The 18,734-nt window shown below is 39.6% G+C and overlaps 1 protein-coding gene across 11 annotated transcripts in view; it reads left to right on the top strand.

Annotated features, from left to right (window-relative positions):
• The window catches only part of SPATA16 (spermatogenesis associated 16), a 236,312-nt gene that overhangs the window by 176,749 nt on the left and 40,829 nt on the right, over positions 1 to 18,734 (top strand). For all 11 annotated transcript variants that reach the window (XM_077880363.1, XM_077880362.1, XM_077880361.1 and 8 more), the window contains exons 7-10: positions 1,018 to 1,164; positions 2,200 to 2,312; positions 8,117 to 8,281; positions 11,254 to 11,337. In XM_077880363.1, the coding sequence (XP_077736489.1) occupies positions 1,018 to 1,164; positions 2,200 to 2,312; positions 8,117 to 8,281; positions 11,254 to 11,337 (509 nt within the window). The remainder of the gene's footprint in view (positions 1 to 1,017; positions 1,165 to 2,199; positions 2,313 to 8,116; positions 8,282 to 11,253; positions 11,338 to 18,734) is intronic.

Below are 18,734 nucleotides of genomic sequence, written 5' to 3'. Positions count from 1 at the left end.
TTGGCCCAGGTCATGATCTCAGGGTCGTGGGATCAAACCCCACCTACAGCTCTGAGCTGAGAGCCAAATCTACTTGTACCTCTCCCTCTGTCCCTCCCCCTGCTCATTCATTCTCTCTCTCTCCCTCCTGCTATCTCTAAAATAAGCAAATGAATAAAATCTTTTAAAAGAGAGAGAGAGAATCTACACAACCTACTTAGAACAAGGGAAGGTAGAAAATAAGAACTCAGTAAATATTAGCTCTCATGGTCTTTAAGTATATGAGTTTGTTTTACAACCATTTTCACGACATTTGAATTATTTCCAAGTCTAATTGCAAAAGTCAGTACATTTGTCACTTCGGATTTTCTTCAACTATAGGAGGGATGGTAACTAAATTAGCCTTAATATTTTAATTCTCACATGGTAATTGTTCTCTTTCCTTTCATATAACATTATTTCTTTAAATCTTAAACTATGAACAGAAAAATCAAATTCTCTTGAAAAGAGCACACAGAGGGTACCTGGGTGGCTCAGTCAGTTAAACCTCTTCCTTTGGCTCAGGTCATGATCCCGGGGTCCTGGATTAAGCCCTGCATCAGGCTCCCTGCTCTATGGGTAGAGCCTGCTTCACCCTCACCCACTCCCTCTGCTTGTGCTCCGTCTCTCCCGTCTCTCTCTGTCAAATAAACAAATAAATACATAAATCCTAAAAAAAAAAAAAAAAAAGAGCACACAAAACTATTAAGCCTGCAAGCCAATTCCTAATTTTCTATTATTTTGAATATGGGGAAAGAGATGTGTGTAATCCAACCATATTTTACTGCTATGCTCTGTGTATGTGTATATTTTAAGAAAAGTAGAAATAATGAAGTGTGATTTCGATAGATCATCTATTTGACATTTTGATGCATATACTTCTACTTTGTACCTTTAACATTTATATTTATCATGTCTTCCAACTGCAATTCCTGAAATTTAGGAGTAAAAAATACCCTTTGTTACCAAAGTCTTTAGTTCATTTTCTGTGTATTTCAGATCTTCAAGGACTCCACATATTGCCTCAGACAGTTGACTGGTCATCTTTTCCTCCTCAACAATATCTCTTGACTCTTGGGTTCAAAAACAAAGAAGATGGGAAATTTTTGGAAAAACTATCAAGTAGGAAGATCCCTACATTTACAGGTAAATCACCTGGACTTATTATTATCCTTCAATGCTGTTATAAGGCAGGAATTCATCACAAGACCTAGCATATAGTAGGGCTAGGCCCCCCAAAATTGCTTTTCAGGTTGTAATTAACTCCTTCCAATCTTCTTCGTGGGTTAGTTTGCAATATCTTGGACTCGGGTTCCCCCAAGACCAACGCAGTTCTAGTGTCCACCTCCCTCACTCCAACCCTCTCACCCCAACCTGGCGATCTCCAATACCTAAGCAAAGGGCACTTAAAGAATACAAGTTTTTGCCATCATCAGTTAACAAATTAGAAGAAAATTATCCAAAATACTTATGTGAAATCAAAAATATAGCCAATGACAGCACTAAATCACTTGGATCATCTGCTGTTATATTGATATTTGTTCCACTCTTTGCTTATGTAATTAACCAAGAGCTTCGGTCTCCTTAAGAGTTATTACAGTTAAATGGCATTCAATTATTCTGTTGAAACTTCCCAAAATCAAGAAAATATTCACATGGAGCCGAAGTCTCAGATTTGTGGGCAAAATTCACGACCGGGTTGAATTTATTCCTTCAGCTCTACCCACATAATTAAGGATTTGTGTTTTGTCTGGCACTTTATCCTCTGAGGCTTATCTCAACTTCAAGCTACATTCAAAGTCAATGGGATCTGCACACTTGAATAATACCTGGGAGGAACAAGACAACAATCAGACACATTTATGACAACATTTTTTCACAAGTCAGGAAAAACATACTCTGCAGAGAGAGATGAATTGTTATAGGCTGTCTCTTAGATCTCTCAATCAGGAAACACAACAAAATGAATAAATGATAGTCTCTAAAGGGCAATGTCTCCTCTGCCTTTCTCCTCATAGATCTTTCATTGTTATGCATGTGGTCTAGGGATGGTGCTGGTTTCTACACTAAAGATTTCATATCTGTTAACATTGAGATACCTGTTTATAGCTTGCTAAAGAAAGCATTTTGAAATGGAAGTCTGGAAAAAGTAGTATAAAAGTTTATTGTTACAATTTTTAGAACATAAAACTCCCTTCAGTCTGCTGACCAAAGAAGACACAGTGAGACACATGGAGACAATGGGGAAGCGAATCTTGCCAATATTGGATTTTATTAGAAGCACCCAATTGAATGTAGGTATATGAGTCTTTTATATCTGTCCAATGCACAAATATTAGACAATTCCAGAAGTATGGAAAGTTTATGGTAGAGAAATTGCAAGTACTGGAGGATTTTAGAAGCATTCGTGGTGAATCTCATTTGCAAAACCAGGCGAAGTTTAGCTAATGATTTCTTTTTCATACTTTAAAACATATTGCAATGCTACACTTTGCAATTTCCAGCATTTAGTAGGCTAGTAGCTCTTTAAAGGGCCTTTTCTTTGTGCCTTCCTGATATCTAATTTAAGTTTCCAGGGCATTTCTTATTTCAAATCGATAACAAAATTTTAGTAAACACAGTGTTTCCCTATTTCATATAGTGGGCTATTATACATAACTGTATTGTTACCTACACAAGAATTTGGAGTTTTCAAGCTAGTGCCTCTACACCACACTGATAAATTAGATGCTCCTCTAAGCATTGGCAATTGATCTTTGTATATCCTTAGGGTAAGTTATCTAATCCCTTTTTCAGATCCAGGGAAAATACACCCTTTCTACTTTTCAGTGTTGAAAAGTCCAAAATAAGACCTGAATTGTGCTGTGCTGTTTTACAAAATTTAAGCCATTATACTGAAAGTACATAAGGGGAACTTCTCATTAACAAGCTATAAAGGCTGCAGATTTCCCCTTTTTAAAATATTTTTCAAAAAAGATATGTAAGCTGAAAATTTTGAAGAATTTTCTTTTTGTGGCTTTCGTATTACATCATTGATTTGATGTTCTTACCTTACAAGGGGAACCAAGGGGGTTGTCACAAACAGCTACTTAGCATCTGTTCAGCAGTTTATCTGCTCAGTAACATTATTCAGCATTTTAGAAAAGCTATAAAACCCCTAATCTACTTGCATGATTTGTAATTCTATGTGCTACAAATACAAAAGCACATTTTTACCGATTTTCCTACCACATAGCTCCATAACTCTGTTCCACTCAATGATCTCCCCTATATTCCTGTTATGAAGAAATCCACCTCCATTTTCTCACAGTTCTAGAGGCTTGAGGTCCAAGATCATGGTGCCAGCACGGTCAGGTTCTGAAGGCATTCTTCCTGATGTGCCATCAGTCACTTTCTCTCACATAGCAGAGGGCAAGCTCTCTGATGTCTCTTCATATCAGGGCATCAATCCCATCATGAGGCCTCCACCCTCCTGACCTTGTCTAATCCCAAAGACCCCATCACCATACCATCCCACTGAGGGTTAGCGCTTCAATCTATGAATTTGGGGTGGACACGAACATTCAGTTTACAGCAACCTCATTGGCTCTACTACAATCTTTAGGTCCCATTCTCCAATTTACCCTCTATCATAACCTCCATCTCCAACCTCCCCATGTTGACTAGAGATCCACATGTATCATCCTTGTCGTCATCAGACCCTTGCAAGTAGTAGAATCTTTGATAACACGAACCATCACCATAGAGCATTATTTTACCTCTGGTTCCTGGTTAGCCTAGCAGAGCCAGGGAACTGGAAGTTGTGGAAGTGGTTTGTCTGTGCCCTGGCTCTTTGGGGCCATACCTGCCATGCCTTGTTACTTGCCAGGGCACTGACCACATTACCTCTTGCCACCTTATATCTCAGTGTGTTGGGTATGCAGGTTGAGCCTACCCAGGTGTCATGTACATTTGAAATGTTCTTAATTCATTTTCTTTTCATCTTTCAAAGGGCATTCTAGTCACTTAGAAATTGGTATGTACGTGTATCTTTATGTGTCTGTAAAGGAGATTTAAAAACCATAACTAAGATTCTTGGCATCTAATTAATAACTCAGTCTTCTTCAAAATGAGTCAGTACCACTTTGCTAAGTGCAAGGAATTTTATCAACATTTCTATGTTAGCTTCTATGGGAAATAGAAGATTTGGGAAGATTATCTCAAAGAGCTTAATGGAACTGAAGCAAGTGAGCCAGGAGGTCCCCAGGGACCACAAGTGTATCCAAATACTGGCCTCTAGGTTTTTTATTATATGCCCAACCACAGCTTCATAAAGCAGGACTGAATAAAATTGGCTGCAAAGGTAACCTAGCTTAATGAAGCAAGTAATGAGTTGGTGAGTAGAAATTATTCCTATATGGTACCATTAACTGTGACCCAAGAAGCACTCAACAGTGTTTTTAAGATTCCCTGAAGTGTGTTTTTTCTTGTCACATAGCAAACGTGGTCCACTTGAATGTTTAGGTATTGCATTGTTCTTATTACTGGTTACCTCACTTGTGACCCCTACAGACGAAGACTTTTGTCCATGGTTGTGCTCTGTGTAACTCTAAGGCAAGTCATTTAACCTCCGAACTGTGTTTTTTCTCATTTATTAAATAAGCTGATAACTGCCAGGCCCACTTCACAGAGTTGTCGTGAGGTCCAAAGAACATGATCCATGTTGAAGCACTTTGTCAAGCATTTACAAATTCAGAAGTTTTATTTCTTTATATTGGTTTTAGATTGCTTTGACAAAAAGACGGTTTTATAGACATTTTTTTCTTGATACAAGTGTGTACTCTGAAATTATATATTCTTCTAAAATGAAGATTATACAAGTATTCTATGGATTTCTAATTTTTTTTCCTTAGATCACTAATGTGCTCAGATCTTCTCACTAAGGCAGGATTAGAGGTGTCCTCTCCAGCCATAGGGTAGGTCTACTAAGCACAGTAGGCCTTCCCAGGGAACATGAATTTTCACCTCTTGCCATGAGATGGTAGAAGGAGACAAGGGCATCCATGGTATGAGGGAGGTTTCTGTGTGTCAGGCAGTGATTGTCCTTCCACTTTGATCCCAGGTTCTTTATCTTGATAGACCCCTTTCCTAGGCATACAACAATAACAAGAATGATTCTGACACAGTAAGAGCTACCACCTAAAATATTCTATCAACCTTCCTACCTGGTGGCTTCTAATCCCACTGAACATCAATACCATTCAACCAGTAGCTCTGCTCTAATGGTATTTTTTCTTCTCTGGATCCTTGTTCTAATTATTTCATGTGCTACCGGATGCCGCTGTGCTTTTCCATTCATTAACTTTATTGGCTGCTGTCAGTTTCAAACCTTATGTACTGTGCTTCCTGGGCTAAATGTTAAAGAGTTAAAATAATAAAATCTCTTGCCATGCATGAAGCCTTCTTCACGGGCTGACTTGCCAAAAAATGACCTAACCATGTTTTTAATACCTCATTAATTTTACTTTTAATTTCCTCTAAGTGAAGCATAAAAAATGTTTACATATACACATTTGAAATGAACGGTAATAGGCGTTTTTCTATCCCTTTTTTGGCAATTAATGTTTCTATATATATGTCAAATGGAAATATATTCCAAATATTGGGGCTCTGCTTTCTGGTGGTGGTACATAGTGCCACTCATTTGCCAAACATTGAACCATACCTGCTATTAAATCTGGGCAATTCTCTGACTGAAGCTTTCATTTGAGCTTGCTATTTACCTAACCTTCATTGTACTTGTGTGAGGTTTTAGCTTCAATCCTGGCCATTATATTACACTCTCTCCAGCAGCTAAGGACCCCCTTGATCACTCCTGAAGTCTCAGAGGGAGCGCTACTTCTCCTTTAGATTTAGCCCTCGGTAACATTAGAAGGTTAAGCTAATTCCTTCATGTTTCATTATCTTCTTAAAGCAACAGCATTAAAACAGTTCTCTTGGCGTTAGATATCAGTTTGTAGTTTCTTTTTCCTTTGTCCCTCGAAAGCCCCCATCTTGTATAGGTAAAATATTAATCTATAGTTTCCTGAGAACCAAAACTGCATTGGCTTTGGGGAGAGGAGGAGGGGAGCTTACTATTAGCAGTCATCTATGTTCTGTCCCTAGAATCTGATTTGTATGGAGCACTTCCTGTTTTGTTATACATCCAACAATCAAGCTAACAAAGCACCACTGCCTTCCACTATTTTTATTTTCCTGATGTTTTGGAAAATTACACTGATAGATTATGTTCCCGAGCAGACTGCTGTTGTTTCTGCTCTTTGGAGTTGAGTCACTACACCACTTTCCTACAACGAGCCCCATTGTTTATTTTAAAGAAGAACAAAGAAAGCAATTTTTCTTCAGAAAGAAAACGGTTTCTCCTGCAACTTGCTTTCCTTTATTTGACAGTGTCCCATTGTTTAGCTGCATGTTTAAACTAAATGGCTAAGCTAGCTATTTTGTCAAGTCAGAGACGGGATCTCAAATCCACAATTTGCAATCATGGCTCCTATAGGTTTATAGGTTTTCAGATAAATGATTAATCAGAAAGAACAAATTAGTAGGGATAGAGGGACATTAGTCAAGTGGCATAGATAGGTGTTAGGAAGACATACAGCAGGTACAATGGAATGGTGCTCAACCTTCCTGTACTGCCAAAATTCTAGAGAAATGCCGACTTCTAGAGGTCAGTGTCTATCAAAATACGAGTATGACATTTCAGAAGGAACTGGTTTGCAAATTCAAGTTGAAATTCAGATGTTCTTTAATAATACTAGTTTCTAATAATTTTTCTCTTTAGAAGAGGTTCTGTTTGAAGGAGAAAAAAATCACATCTGCCTTCTCTAATGTCTGGGAAGAAAAATCTGTTTTAGAAGCATACACAAACTAAAATAGTCCTTGTTCAGATACTAGGCTTTAAGATGGTGCTTTGTTCAACTCCCATTGGAGATATTTGAAAAATGGCAGGGGGCACCTAGCTAAAATTCATGTTTCTAGGGCCACATATCAAGAGATACATGAGTTTCCAAGTAAGACCCAGGAAACCTCATGATTTTGATGGAGGTGGTCCAGGAGCAACCCTGTCATAAAGGAACACTGGTCATCCAGACTTTCTCTTCCGAGCACCAGGATGCAGAATGCAATTGCCCAATTAAATCCTCCTGTGACTTCCCACTTCTTATCACCCTACAAACACAGCAGAAACCCAAAGCTTTTCTAATAACCCTTAGATATCCTTTATGCCCCCTTTTCTTAATATAAGTGAGAATTTTATGATAAACTTTATTTCTCCTATCAGGCACTACCATTTGTATTAAAATTTTTAGGGAAGGTAACGTCTCCCCTTTTATGGCTGGCAGTAGCAAACACATAGGTGGGCCACCTTATTAAAAATATGCCCCATTTTAAGAAAGCCCCAAATACCATGGCAGGTGGTGGTCCCTATAAATGTGCACAATAGCCTATTTCAAGATGGATTGTATCAGTTGTTGAGATGGTCCGGGGAGCCAGAATAAAGTGCAATGACACCACAAGGAGGGGAACCAGAGCCCAAGGCCATCCAGTGAGAACTGAAGATAAAAGCAGAGCTGGAGATTTAACGAAAGCCATTGAGGTAGACAGGATTCAACTTGCACAACATTTTTCAAGGTTCAACTTGCATAACAAATATTCTTTTATAGAAACAAGATAGTAGGCAACTCTTAGCTCCTACGATGCTTTGGTGACATAAAGTCCCCCTCTCTAAACGAGCACAGTTTTGTGGTGTCCCTGTGGAAGAATGGAAGGCATGTTCAATGTCAGCCCCCTCTTTTCCCCTCAGCCTAGGCTCCTTATCTGGGGTCACCTGCAAATCCTTCTGAACAGTCTTGCAAAGCCTTCTCTTTTGTATTCATTCACCTGTTTGAAGGGAGGGTACAGACGATTTTCTAAAATAATGGAAAGAAATATTTATTTGTTCTAGGTACCCATTGCTTCAAAGGATGTAAATGTATTACAATACTCCCTGCCTTCCGTCCCCAGGGAGAGGTCTATTTCTGTAATTTTTGTTCTAAAACACTTCCTTTTACTGGGAGACTAGGGGAGTTTCCACGGGTGCTCAGGTGTGATGGAGAAGTTGCAATATGCCAGCCTCCTCAGCCAGCTGCAGAGAGTAAAGGAGCAGTCCCAGGTGATCAATCAAGCAATGGCAGAGCTAGCAACCATTCCGTATCTACAGGACGTCAGTCAACAGGAGGCAGAATTGGTAAGTGTTCTTTGTTTAGGGCTTTCACAGGCCCTGGGCTAACAGAAGAGTGATATGTTCTGAAAAGAAAAAAATTGCGAGAATCAATGTAGTCTGAGGGCAAACTGCCCAACCCTCCTGAGGCATTTTAATAAAGAAACTGGAAAATGTAGAAAGAGGTTTCTTTTATTGGCTCTCATCGACTAGCTTCCGTTTTTATAGCAAGAACTTTGTGATGTGTAAAAACATGGAGAAGGGCTGATTATTCATATCGTGGATCAGGCTTTTTGTTTTAAATAAAGTGTAATTATAATAAATTATTTCTTAAACTCCGAGATATGTTAATATGTAATTTTCTTGTAAGGGAAAGTAAGAGGACAAGAATAATTGCTATATAAAAACCAACCCTACAAAATAGTCTTTATAGTTTTCTTATTCACTTCTAGTGTCATGTGTATGTTGGCAGTGCCAACACACACGCATATACTGGTACTTTTTTTCTTTTTAAAGGTTTATTTATTTGAGAGAGAGAGAGAGCACAAGCAGGACTAGGGGCAGAAGGAGAGGGAGAGAGAGAATCCTCAAGCAGCCTCCCCTCGGAGCATAGAGCCTGACGGGGTGCTCTATTGCAGGACCCTGAGATCTTGACCTGAGCCAAAATCAAGAGTCAGATGCTTTACCGGCTGAGCCACCGAGCGCCCCACACTGATACATTTAGATAAAACAGTTGTTTCACAGGAGGGGAAAACATAGTCAAATATGACTTTTTTAAACTAAATTAACCAATTAACTCAGAAAACACAGAGCTAGTCAAAAAATTAGTTGATGGTGGGATGCCTGGGTGGCTCAGTGGTTGAGCATCTGCCTTTGGGTCAGGGCTTGATCCCGGGCTCCCCGCATGGAGCCTGCTTCTCCCTCTGCCCCCCGCCCCCGCCTCCCTCTCTCTCTCTCTCTCTCTCTCTCTCGACTCTCATGAGTAAATAAATAAAATAATTAAAATAAAATAATAAAAAATTAGTTGAAGGAATATCTCAGAAACAATCTTCAAACAGATGTGTATATCATAAGCATAATTAATATTAGAAATGATGGCTCCTCATTTGTAAAACTCTTGCTAACCAGGGTGGGGGCCATTTGAGGAAAGGTAAAATTTACTGTGTATGGAGATGCTAATGTGTTGTAGGGACGGGCTCTTTACTTTGAGGTTTTAATTGAAGGTAGTGAAAACTAATTATAGACCTGAATTGAATTCCCGTAGCAAGGATGAGAACAGCCCAAACTGATCACCTGTAATTTTCAGATAACTAAAGCAACCCTCCCTCTTTGAGCTCTTAAAGTTGTAACAAATTAATCCATCAAGACACGAACTGCCAACATTTATAATGTTCATCTGACCCTGTAAAAGGGTATTAAATAAATACTGATATTCAAAGTAAGTATATAAAATGGTCTGAGTAGCCCCCTAATAAAACTATACGTACTAAAAAAAAACTGTGGAGTGAAACAAAGTCTATTAATCAAGGAATTACTAAGTCAAAACTGGCAATAATACTTTCTAAACCGTTATGGTTGTGTGCAGCGGAACACCTTCTAAAAGGCTAAGTGTTTATCCTACCACTCATAAGACACTCAGGAGTGCGGTAAGTATGGAGTTTCCAAAGTGCATATTATAGCCAATTTTAGATGATTAATGCTCCTCTGAGATAAGAGGAAGCAAAGAAAATGTTAATTTAAGAAGCTGGCACAGTGTTGATCCTGTCTTCCTGAAAAGCACATTGAAGATTTAAATGAAAAATACAGGGGAGTTTCCTGCACTTAGGTTTTCTTAACCACATATCTGTAGCTTTTTCCTTTTTTTCTGTAAATACTTATATTTCTAAATATAGACAAAGAGCATCAAACTAGCGTCACTGACATCTCTTACTCACATGTTAGTGCAATATCCCCCTCTCTGAAACCTTGGAAAACAGGATTTCATGGGATATTTTCATAATTTACATGCCTACTAAAAAAATGATGTATATGGATATATATGTATAGGCCAAATATTTAAAAATCATGTATCTTGCAAGATCTCATCACCTTAGGTAACAGATTTTACTTTGCAACTTCCAAGCATAGGTTAACCTAGAAAATAAATCCTAGTAATATCTTTTATGGTGCTACATAAACAGGGACTGCTCAACAGAAGAGTTTTGAGTGACTCAACTCTCTTCCCTCCTGCTTAAGCTCTGAAATATCTCAAGTAGAGCGAGATTATCTAAGAGTTCATACTCTGATGCCACAGTGAACTGAACTGGCATTTGTTCTTTTTTAAAGAACTTTCTTTTTTAGCTTTGAATGTCACATGGCTTGATGCAGCTTCATTACTTCGCAGCCACACATGCAGCATGTGTATAGGTCTGTTTTAAATTGGAATATGGCAGTTTTGGGCAAAGGGTGGAATCTTCTAAACTTGTCTTTGAAAAAGGCAACTTGGTTATTTTGAAATTTTAGAAAACAAAAGAATAGTAAAAGAACTTAAATGAGCTACATCCTTTAAACGGCAATGAAACAGTGCAATTTTAGTATTGTCCTCGGGTGAGCTTTTGCACGATGCCTTAGAATTATGATACATTAGCCTCAGGAGAAAATACTAAAATGTGCTCATGTACTACATGCCATTTCCTGAGAGAATTAACTACTGCCTTCATTCTTTACAATCCAAATCTGTTTTTTTTTTTTTTTTACAAAACATCAACACTTACTACATTAAAATCTATATGTTTCCTACAAATTTTCAAGAAGACTCTTCTTTGTTACAATATTTTATATCTGCAATAATACTTGGTAATGACTGAAGCAAAGACGAGGTGGCAGTGTTCATTGTCGGAAAGATGAGTAATAAAATCATCAGCGTACAAATGATTTTTTAATTAGGTTTTAATCTGTGTATTTAGAGAAGTTATTTCTGTGTGAATTCCACACTGATAATTTTTATCTTGGTGCCACAGCTGCAGTCACTAATGGCAGATGCCATGGACACCCTTGAAGGAAGAAGAAACGATAAAGAACGTGTGTGGAATACAATCCAAAAGGTAAAACTTTCAGCTAAAAGAAAAAGATATATTATTCTCAAAGAAAATGTCCATCTTGGGTCAAATCTGTTTGGAAGATGAAAAGAAAGCTCTCCAGGTTGTTTTACTGTTTGTTTTCTTTTTTAAATAAATGCAGCTATCTCCCTAGAAGTGTAACCAAAATCAAAATGGATTTATATAATGTTTCCTCTGGTCTCCTTCTCCAAAAGATTATAGTCATATGCTCTCATCAATCTTCTTATGTTCATTTTCATATTCTATTTTCATTATCTGCTTCTTCATTATTGGTTATAGATTCTTGTAAAGCTCCTTTATTTGTATTTTAGGGCCCCCCTCCCAAGCACTTGCCCCACTTGAGGAATAATGGCTACATTTCAGGGAACTACAAAGAAACTAGCACATGGATGTTTTGGGTGAAGAAGTAACATACCAGTTGTTAGAAGTAGGAGAACATCCCTTGGTTGGCTACCTGAGTTAAATAAAACAAGCAAAGGAGATGCACCTCGCACTGGGTACTCAGAAGACTCATGTGATGCTACAGAGCTCTGACAACGTAGGAGGGAAACATGTTGAGTCTCCAGGCCAGTAAAGTTAATAAATTCTAGTCAATCTACTCCCCATTCAGTGTCCTCCAATCACTGTTAAGAACCCATAAAGGGAGGACTGCTGTCCAATATGAGAAGAGCAAACCAAAGAAGTCATCAGTTTAAGAGGTAACAATCAGAGAGAAAATGAGTGGGAACTATCAGAGAGGGAGACAGAACATGAGAGACTCCTAACTCTGGGAAATGAACAACGGGTGGTAGAAAGGGAGGTGAGCGGGGGGATGGGGTGACTGGGTGACAGGCATGGAGGGGGGCACTTGACAGGATGAGCACTGGGTGTTATGCTATATGTTGGGTAAATTGAACTCCAATTAAAAATATATCAAAAAAAAAAAAGAGGTAAAAATCAGCCATGATGGATTCTAGTGCATCTGAGGAAATGGCTGTCTTCTATAATCAGTTCAGAGGCTCTACGGTAGATGAATAGAACAGAAATTAACTGAACTCAGCAAATATTTGTTGAATATCTACTGTGCTGAAAAGAACACTGGGTGTTCAGGACATTGTGCTGGACAATACAAACACAGCCCCTGCCTGTACAGGCCTTACCATCAAGGAAAGAAGACAAGGATACAGCTACAAGTTTACTGAATATTATGGTGAGAAACTAGACATGCAATAATCTATAGAAACAAATGGAATATAATCTGGTCTGGGAGGTCAGAAGAGCCATCTCTAAGGAGTACCTGGGTGGCTCAGTAGGTTAAGCATCTACCTTTGGCTCAGGTCATCATCCCAGGATCCTGGGATTGAGCCCAGTAGTAGGCTACTCAGCAGGGTAGCCTTTGCCCCCCCCCCCAATCACGCTTGTGTGCACGCTCTCTCTCAAATAAATAAATAATCTTAAAATAAAAAAAGTTAAAGCCATCTCTGAGAAAGTGATATTAATACAATTCAAGGATATGTAGTAGTTATCCAGGTAAAAACAGATTTCTGCAAAGAGGGAAGCGTTTGTGCCAAGAGTGCAAAGGAAGCACAGCAAATTAAAAAACTGATAAAGGGGGGAAAAAACTAATAAAGGAGCAAGGAACATATTTTAAAATAAAGTGCAGAAGCAGAAGGCAAATCACACAGAGACTTATAAATTATGTTAAGGATTTGGAATGTTTCAGAAAGTATTTATCTGGAAAATATTCTCAATACATCTCTAGGGCGACAGTGGGAGAACAGATTGAGGAGCTACGGAAACGTGGGGAGGTCAGTTATAAGGCGGTGGCTTGATTATGGTGGTGGGTGTACAGATGGAAAGAAGCAGACAAATAGAAGGAATGTGCAGGAAGCCAAACCTACAGGCCTTGTTCACTGATTGCTTAAGAGAATTTAGAGAACAGAAGTTAGAATGACGCCCAGACACTGGGCTTGAGTCACTGCACAGGGATGGGGAGAGGTTGGCTGGTGCCATTCTCTAAGGAAGAACACACTTCAAAAGTGTAGCTTTGCACTGAGAATATAAACTCAGAGTCCAGGCAGGAGACAGAAACCGCTCCAGATATTTGGAAGGGAATTTAATATAAAGAATGGTTGAAGCTATGACACTGTTAAGTAGATAACTGAAAAAGCAAAGGAGAACGATAATTTAGCACAGAAGGAGCAGTTAAAGGCAGCAGCTACCACCCATTAGAGCTGGGAAATCAGAGGAGAGACTGGAGAGAGACTGGAATTACTAAAACCTAGAAACCTGAAGCAGGGACCCTTCTGTGGACCAAAACTCAGGCCTTGCACCAAGAAGCACTATTATCTCCGAGCTTGGAGGAGGAACCCTAAAGGTGAGATTCAGACTTCTGAAGAGGGGGTATTTACTCACTGGAGCCGAAGGGAGGGAGGGAGGGAGGGAGGGAGGCAGGAGCGGGGAAGGAATTGTAATGGAGGTAACTGCAACTTTTGGAAAAACGAGATTCAATCGCTGCTACAGAAAAGAGCATGACTTTCTGGAGCAAAGAAGCCTTGCTGAAGAGATGCTCACGGGAAGCCCAAGCAGACAGGAAGCAGCAAGTCCCTCCTTTCTGCTTTGGCATTGCGATGCTCCTCTAACACCTCCTATTGACAGAGACCAACAGCTAGCAAAACAGAAGTGGGATCTGCAGAGTTCCAGGCCCCAGCATCTCAGAGCTGATCCTAGAAGGGTGGGTCTGGAGTTAAGGGACTATAGGCTAATAACTGGCACAAAAGGGCATTGAACTTAGGGTGCTGGCAAGACATCCAAGGGGAAGCACAGGCGGCTGCAGTTCTAGATAAAAGACTGAATAGAGAGAGATGTCTTAGTTGATGGCGAACTGGTATTAATTGAAATCATTTGAGAAGGTGAGATAGCCGAGAAAGAGCATCGAATAAGATGCAAAGAGAGCCTTTGGGAGCACATTTCAAATGTAGGAAGAGAACCTTACAAAGGATACTCAGAAGAAATGGCAAGAGGAATTGAAGCTCGAGGCAAACCAAATGCAATTCTGGTGAGACTCAAGCAATTATAACCACATACCTCTGTTGGCTGTAGAAATCGTCTTTTAGCATAGGGTCAGCAAGCTACAGCCCACAGGTCAAAACTATCCAATCACCTATTTTTATAAACACAGTTTATGGCACACAGCCGTGTCATTCATTTACCTATCGCCTACGTCACCTTGGCTAAGTCGGTTAATTGCTACAGAGACCACGTAGCTCATAAAGCCTACAATCTTTACTGTCTGACCCTACATTGAAAAAGTTTGCTGTGCCCTGGTTTATGGCGTTATCTATCCATCCCAGAAATATTTACATTTGTACACTACATATTTGTATTTATAAACCCAAGTGACAACAGAGCAACAGTTCAATTATGAAATTCCAAGGACCAGCCAAAAAGATGGAAGAGAAATTGATATTTGCCTGTACCTGTTGACATCTTATAGACAACCACCAACTCCATGTCACACTAAGTTTTTGTTGTTTGCATTCATAGGAGTGCCTACCCTGTGGCTTCCCACTTTGCCCCTGTTGCAGTTCCTTATCGCCATGTTAGAAATCACCCCAAATATAGTACTGTAGAACCGTCACCCAGTACTATCTCTCACAATGCTGTGAGTTGACCAGACTTCACTAGGTGGTTCTTGCTCAGTGTCTCAGTGTCTCTCATGTAGTTCAATCAGGTGGCCTCTGTGCCTGGGGCTGGAGTCACCTGAAGGCAAAAATGTGCTCAGCTACAACGAGGCTCACTCTTGTGACTGACAACTGACATTAGTCAACTGAGGCAGCTGACTGGAGTGCCTCCATGGAGCCTCTCCGTGCGAATCAGGCTTCAAACAGCTGGGTTCTGAAAGCAACTATTTCAAGAGAAGGGAAGTGGAAACCATCAGTCCTCTCAAAGGCTGGGCCCAGAACTTCTGCCCTATGCTACTTGTTCAAAGTGGCTGCAGACCAGTCCAGATTCACAGGGTGGGAGGAATAGATTCCATTTCTCCAAGGAAGAGTGATATGTGCATTCAGAAAAGGAATGCAATGAGAGCATCGACCTTGGAGGCGAGCTCCAGCCATAGAGCCATGGATCTCTGTCCCGTGCCAGAAAACACCAGCAAGCGAGCAAGAGTCAGGAGGATAGCAAAGTCAAGGCCTCTGAGGTTGGAACATGGCAAAGCAACTCTACCCAACCACGAGGTGTGGAGATAAAGACTTACTGGTGAGCAGCCAATCTTTTCAAATTAAAAGCCCCGGTAATGATCCCCGCTTTCGAAATGGAAGCTCCTGAGAGGTCTTTAGGAAGATGTGAATGGGAAGGAACAGGGTGCCAAATTTTTCCCAAGGGCTTTTAATTTGGTTAATGTGACTCTACAAAGGATGATCATATCACTTTCAGACAATTCCGGTAGCAAGTAAGTAATTTCCTTTTACTGCTACAGAGCTAATTTGCGTGTGCAGAAAAAAATAATTACAAAAACCCTAATTGTACAAGCTACACTGTGTTCTGAGCCCACTAGAAGTTGATATCAGCATCACCACCTCTGAGATCTGTTATCTGTAATAGAAACAGCTGTTGTACCTAATGAAAACACTTGAAATTTTCATCTGAAGCAGCAGAATTATAGCAGCACCTCCTAGTTCCACGTACTTAAAGGGTCTGTCGGAATTCCCATTACCTAACACAATTTCTAGGGCTCCACTCTGTTATAGGTCTATAAAAAGCCTATCAGGATGAAACCTGATTCATGAGCACTGACCTCCTGTCTACATTTTTTTTTTTTTTGAGTTTTCTCTAGGAACCCAGAAAAAGAAAGGAAAAAATTGTGGGGTTTTTTTTTTTTTGCTAATTTACTGAAACTAAAATATATTCTTTACAGAGTTTTAGGAAAGTGGCTTTTGTTTTTGGTTTGGCTATGTAGAATATTCCCTTTCCAGTAATTAACTCAAGAAAGATATATGTACATTGGTTTAGCTGTACAAATGCAAAAATAAGCAGATTAAGTGTAAAAACAAAAAAAAGGTACATTTTCTCATATTGGGAAATCCCATGCCCCAGCAGAACTCTTTAACAAGATTTAGTCCGTAACAACAACAACAAGAGCCTGAGAAAACATAACCCTTTGACTCTCCCAGAGGTCTTGTTATCACACTGCTCATTCATGCATGCATCCGACAGTTACCGGGCTTCTCCTGTGGGTCAGACGTTGTTCTAGACATTGCGGATACAGCCATGAAAAAGTAGTGCCCTCATGATGTTTGTATTTCAAAGTAGGCACTAAACTACCAAAAGAAATATGGAATATATTATAAGTAATGAATGCCATGGCTGGAGGAAGCAGGAGAAGAACATGGAAGATGCCCATGATTGCAACTGCACTAGCATAAATAGTCAGGCCGGGATTCACTGAGGTGACATTTGAACAAGAATCTGAAGGGAGTGCAAACCATGCAAATACCTTGGGAAAAGCATTCCAAGTTAAGGAAACAGCAAACGTTAAAACCCCAAGAGTAGAGCGTGCCTGGCATGTACACGGAGGGCTAGGGGACTGGAATAGAATGAACAAGAGTAACAGAAGATGAAGTGAGTGAGCAGAAATCACAATGCTTTGTCAAACAAATAAAGAAGAAAACCACTGGAAGCTGCCCTGCCGAATTGAGACTAGATTGATGGGGGCGACAGTAGACTCTGGGAGACCAGTTAGTAGTTTACTGCAATGATACAGGAGAGTAATTGTGAGGGCTTGAACCCAAGGTTGGATGGCTTCAACCCTGAACCCAGGTGGTGGCCGTGGAGGTGAGAAGTGGTCAGATTCAGTCCTCTATCCAGAAGAGTACTAAAGGCTAAAACTAAAAAAAAAAACAAAAAAAAACAAAAAACAAAACAAAAAAAAAACCTAAACTAGCAATTTGGAGACCTGTGCCTGTTGCAAATTAGCTCAGAAGCCACTTTTTTTTTTTTTCCCCTGGGCCTCAGTTTTTCATCTGTAAAGATACTGAACTAGAAGATTCTAGGTCCCCTCTCAGCTCTGAATGAATCTTTTGAAAGCCAGACCATCAAAATGAAGGAATAAGAGTCAACATTAACTAAGCCCTTAATACGTGCCAACACTCTCCTATATTCCCTTTATATAGACCAACTCACTAATCCTCAAATTAGATAAAATGTATACTTTTTTAAAGAGAGAAGTTCAACAGTTTACATAAAGTCACGCAGCCAGTAAGTGATGGAGCCAGGATGCGGTCTGACCCTGGAGCCTAAGCTCTTTCCTGATAGAAGCCTAAGCGTTGTGCTATCTGAAAGAGCCTGACTGACCAGCACCGTCTTATGTCTAGCTGAGCATTCAGGTGTGAGGCCAAATGGGGAGTTACGGTGACTTCCAACTAAAGTGATATTCGACCATAAACTAGCACAGTTTGATTGTCTTCAGTTCTCAAAGTACACTTCTTTCAAGCTGGGCCTAAGGAGTCACTAAGGAACTTCTGGTTTAGCCTACCTCTATCACCCACCTGTATAGGATCCTCATCCTCTGTTCCTTAGTCTTTCATCTAAAACCAGGAGGAAAAAAAAAAAAGGGAAAAATAAATAAATAAATAAAACCAGGAGGAGTACAGAACCTAAATCTGTCAAATCCTTGACCATTAATTGAGCCCCCACTCATGAGACCTTGGGCAAGTCACAACCTTCTAAAAAACATAATGTGTTTATATCCTTACCACCTTCAGAGTCTATGATTTCACGTTACCTAGCGTTGAATCCTGAAGCCCATCAAAGCTTTATGAACTAGGCCTGAAGATAAATAGAAAAAGAAGTCTTTAGAAAAAGGAGTCTTTAAAAAAAAATGTGCCAACTGTTAAGTTGGAACATTCCTATTTCTTCCCACCACAGAATCAGTTAAGAGAAACAGTTAAGCAGCACTCTGTCTGCAACTCAGAGGAAAAGTTATTTGTTCTTCCCTCACAAAGTCTAAATTTCACATTGAGAAGATCAGAATTTAATCTGATACAGCATATTGTCTTATTCCGATATGCCTCTGGATCACTGACTTGAGACTAAATGAGGAGAAATGAAATTTTGTTATTTTAAAAGTAATGAGGGAAATACTCTACCATGTAATCCCGGTCCTGTGAATTTTCATGAAAAGAAATACTACTTTAAAATTTCATCAAATATTATAATGTGCTACATCACAACCTTCTGTGAATTCAACTAACACAGTATATAGGTCGATATCTGTAAACCATCCATCCATAGGACCCTGCGCATTATTTCGCGTTTTATGTTCTTTTTTATCTCAAAAATCTCAACTTATAAGTCCTATCTGTCATCATACAGACATGATATTCATTGACATACTAATCTGG

This window comes from Canis aureus, chromosome 31, assembly GCF_053574225.1.
Source record: "Canis aureus isolate CA01 chromosome 31, VMU_Caureus_v.1.0, whole genome shotgun sequence".
Taxonomy (NCBI): domain Eukaryota; kingdom Metazoa; phylum Chordata; class Mammalia; order Carnivora; family Canidae; genus Canis; species Canis aureus.
Note: the sequence above shows the minus strand (reverse complement) of the source record. Positions and strands in the feature narration are given on the sequence as shown.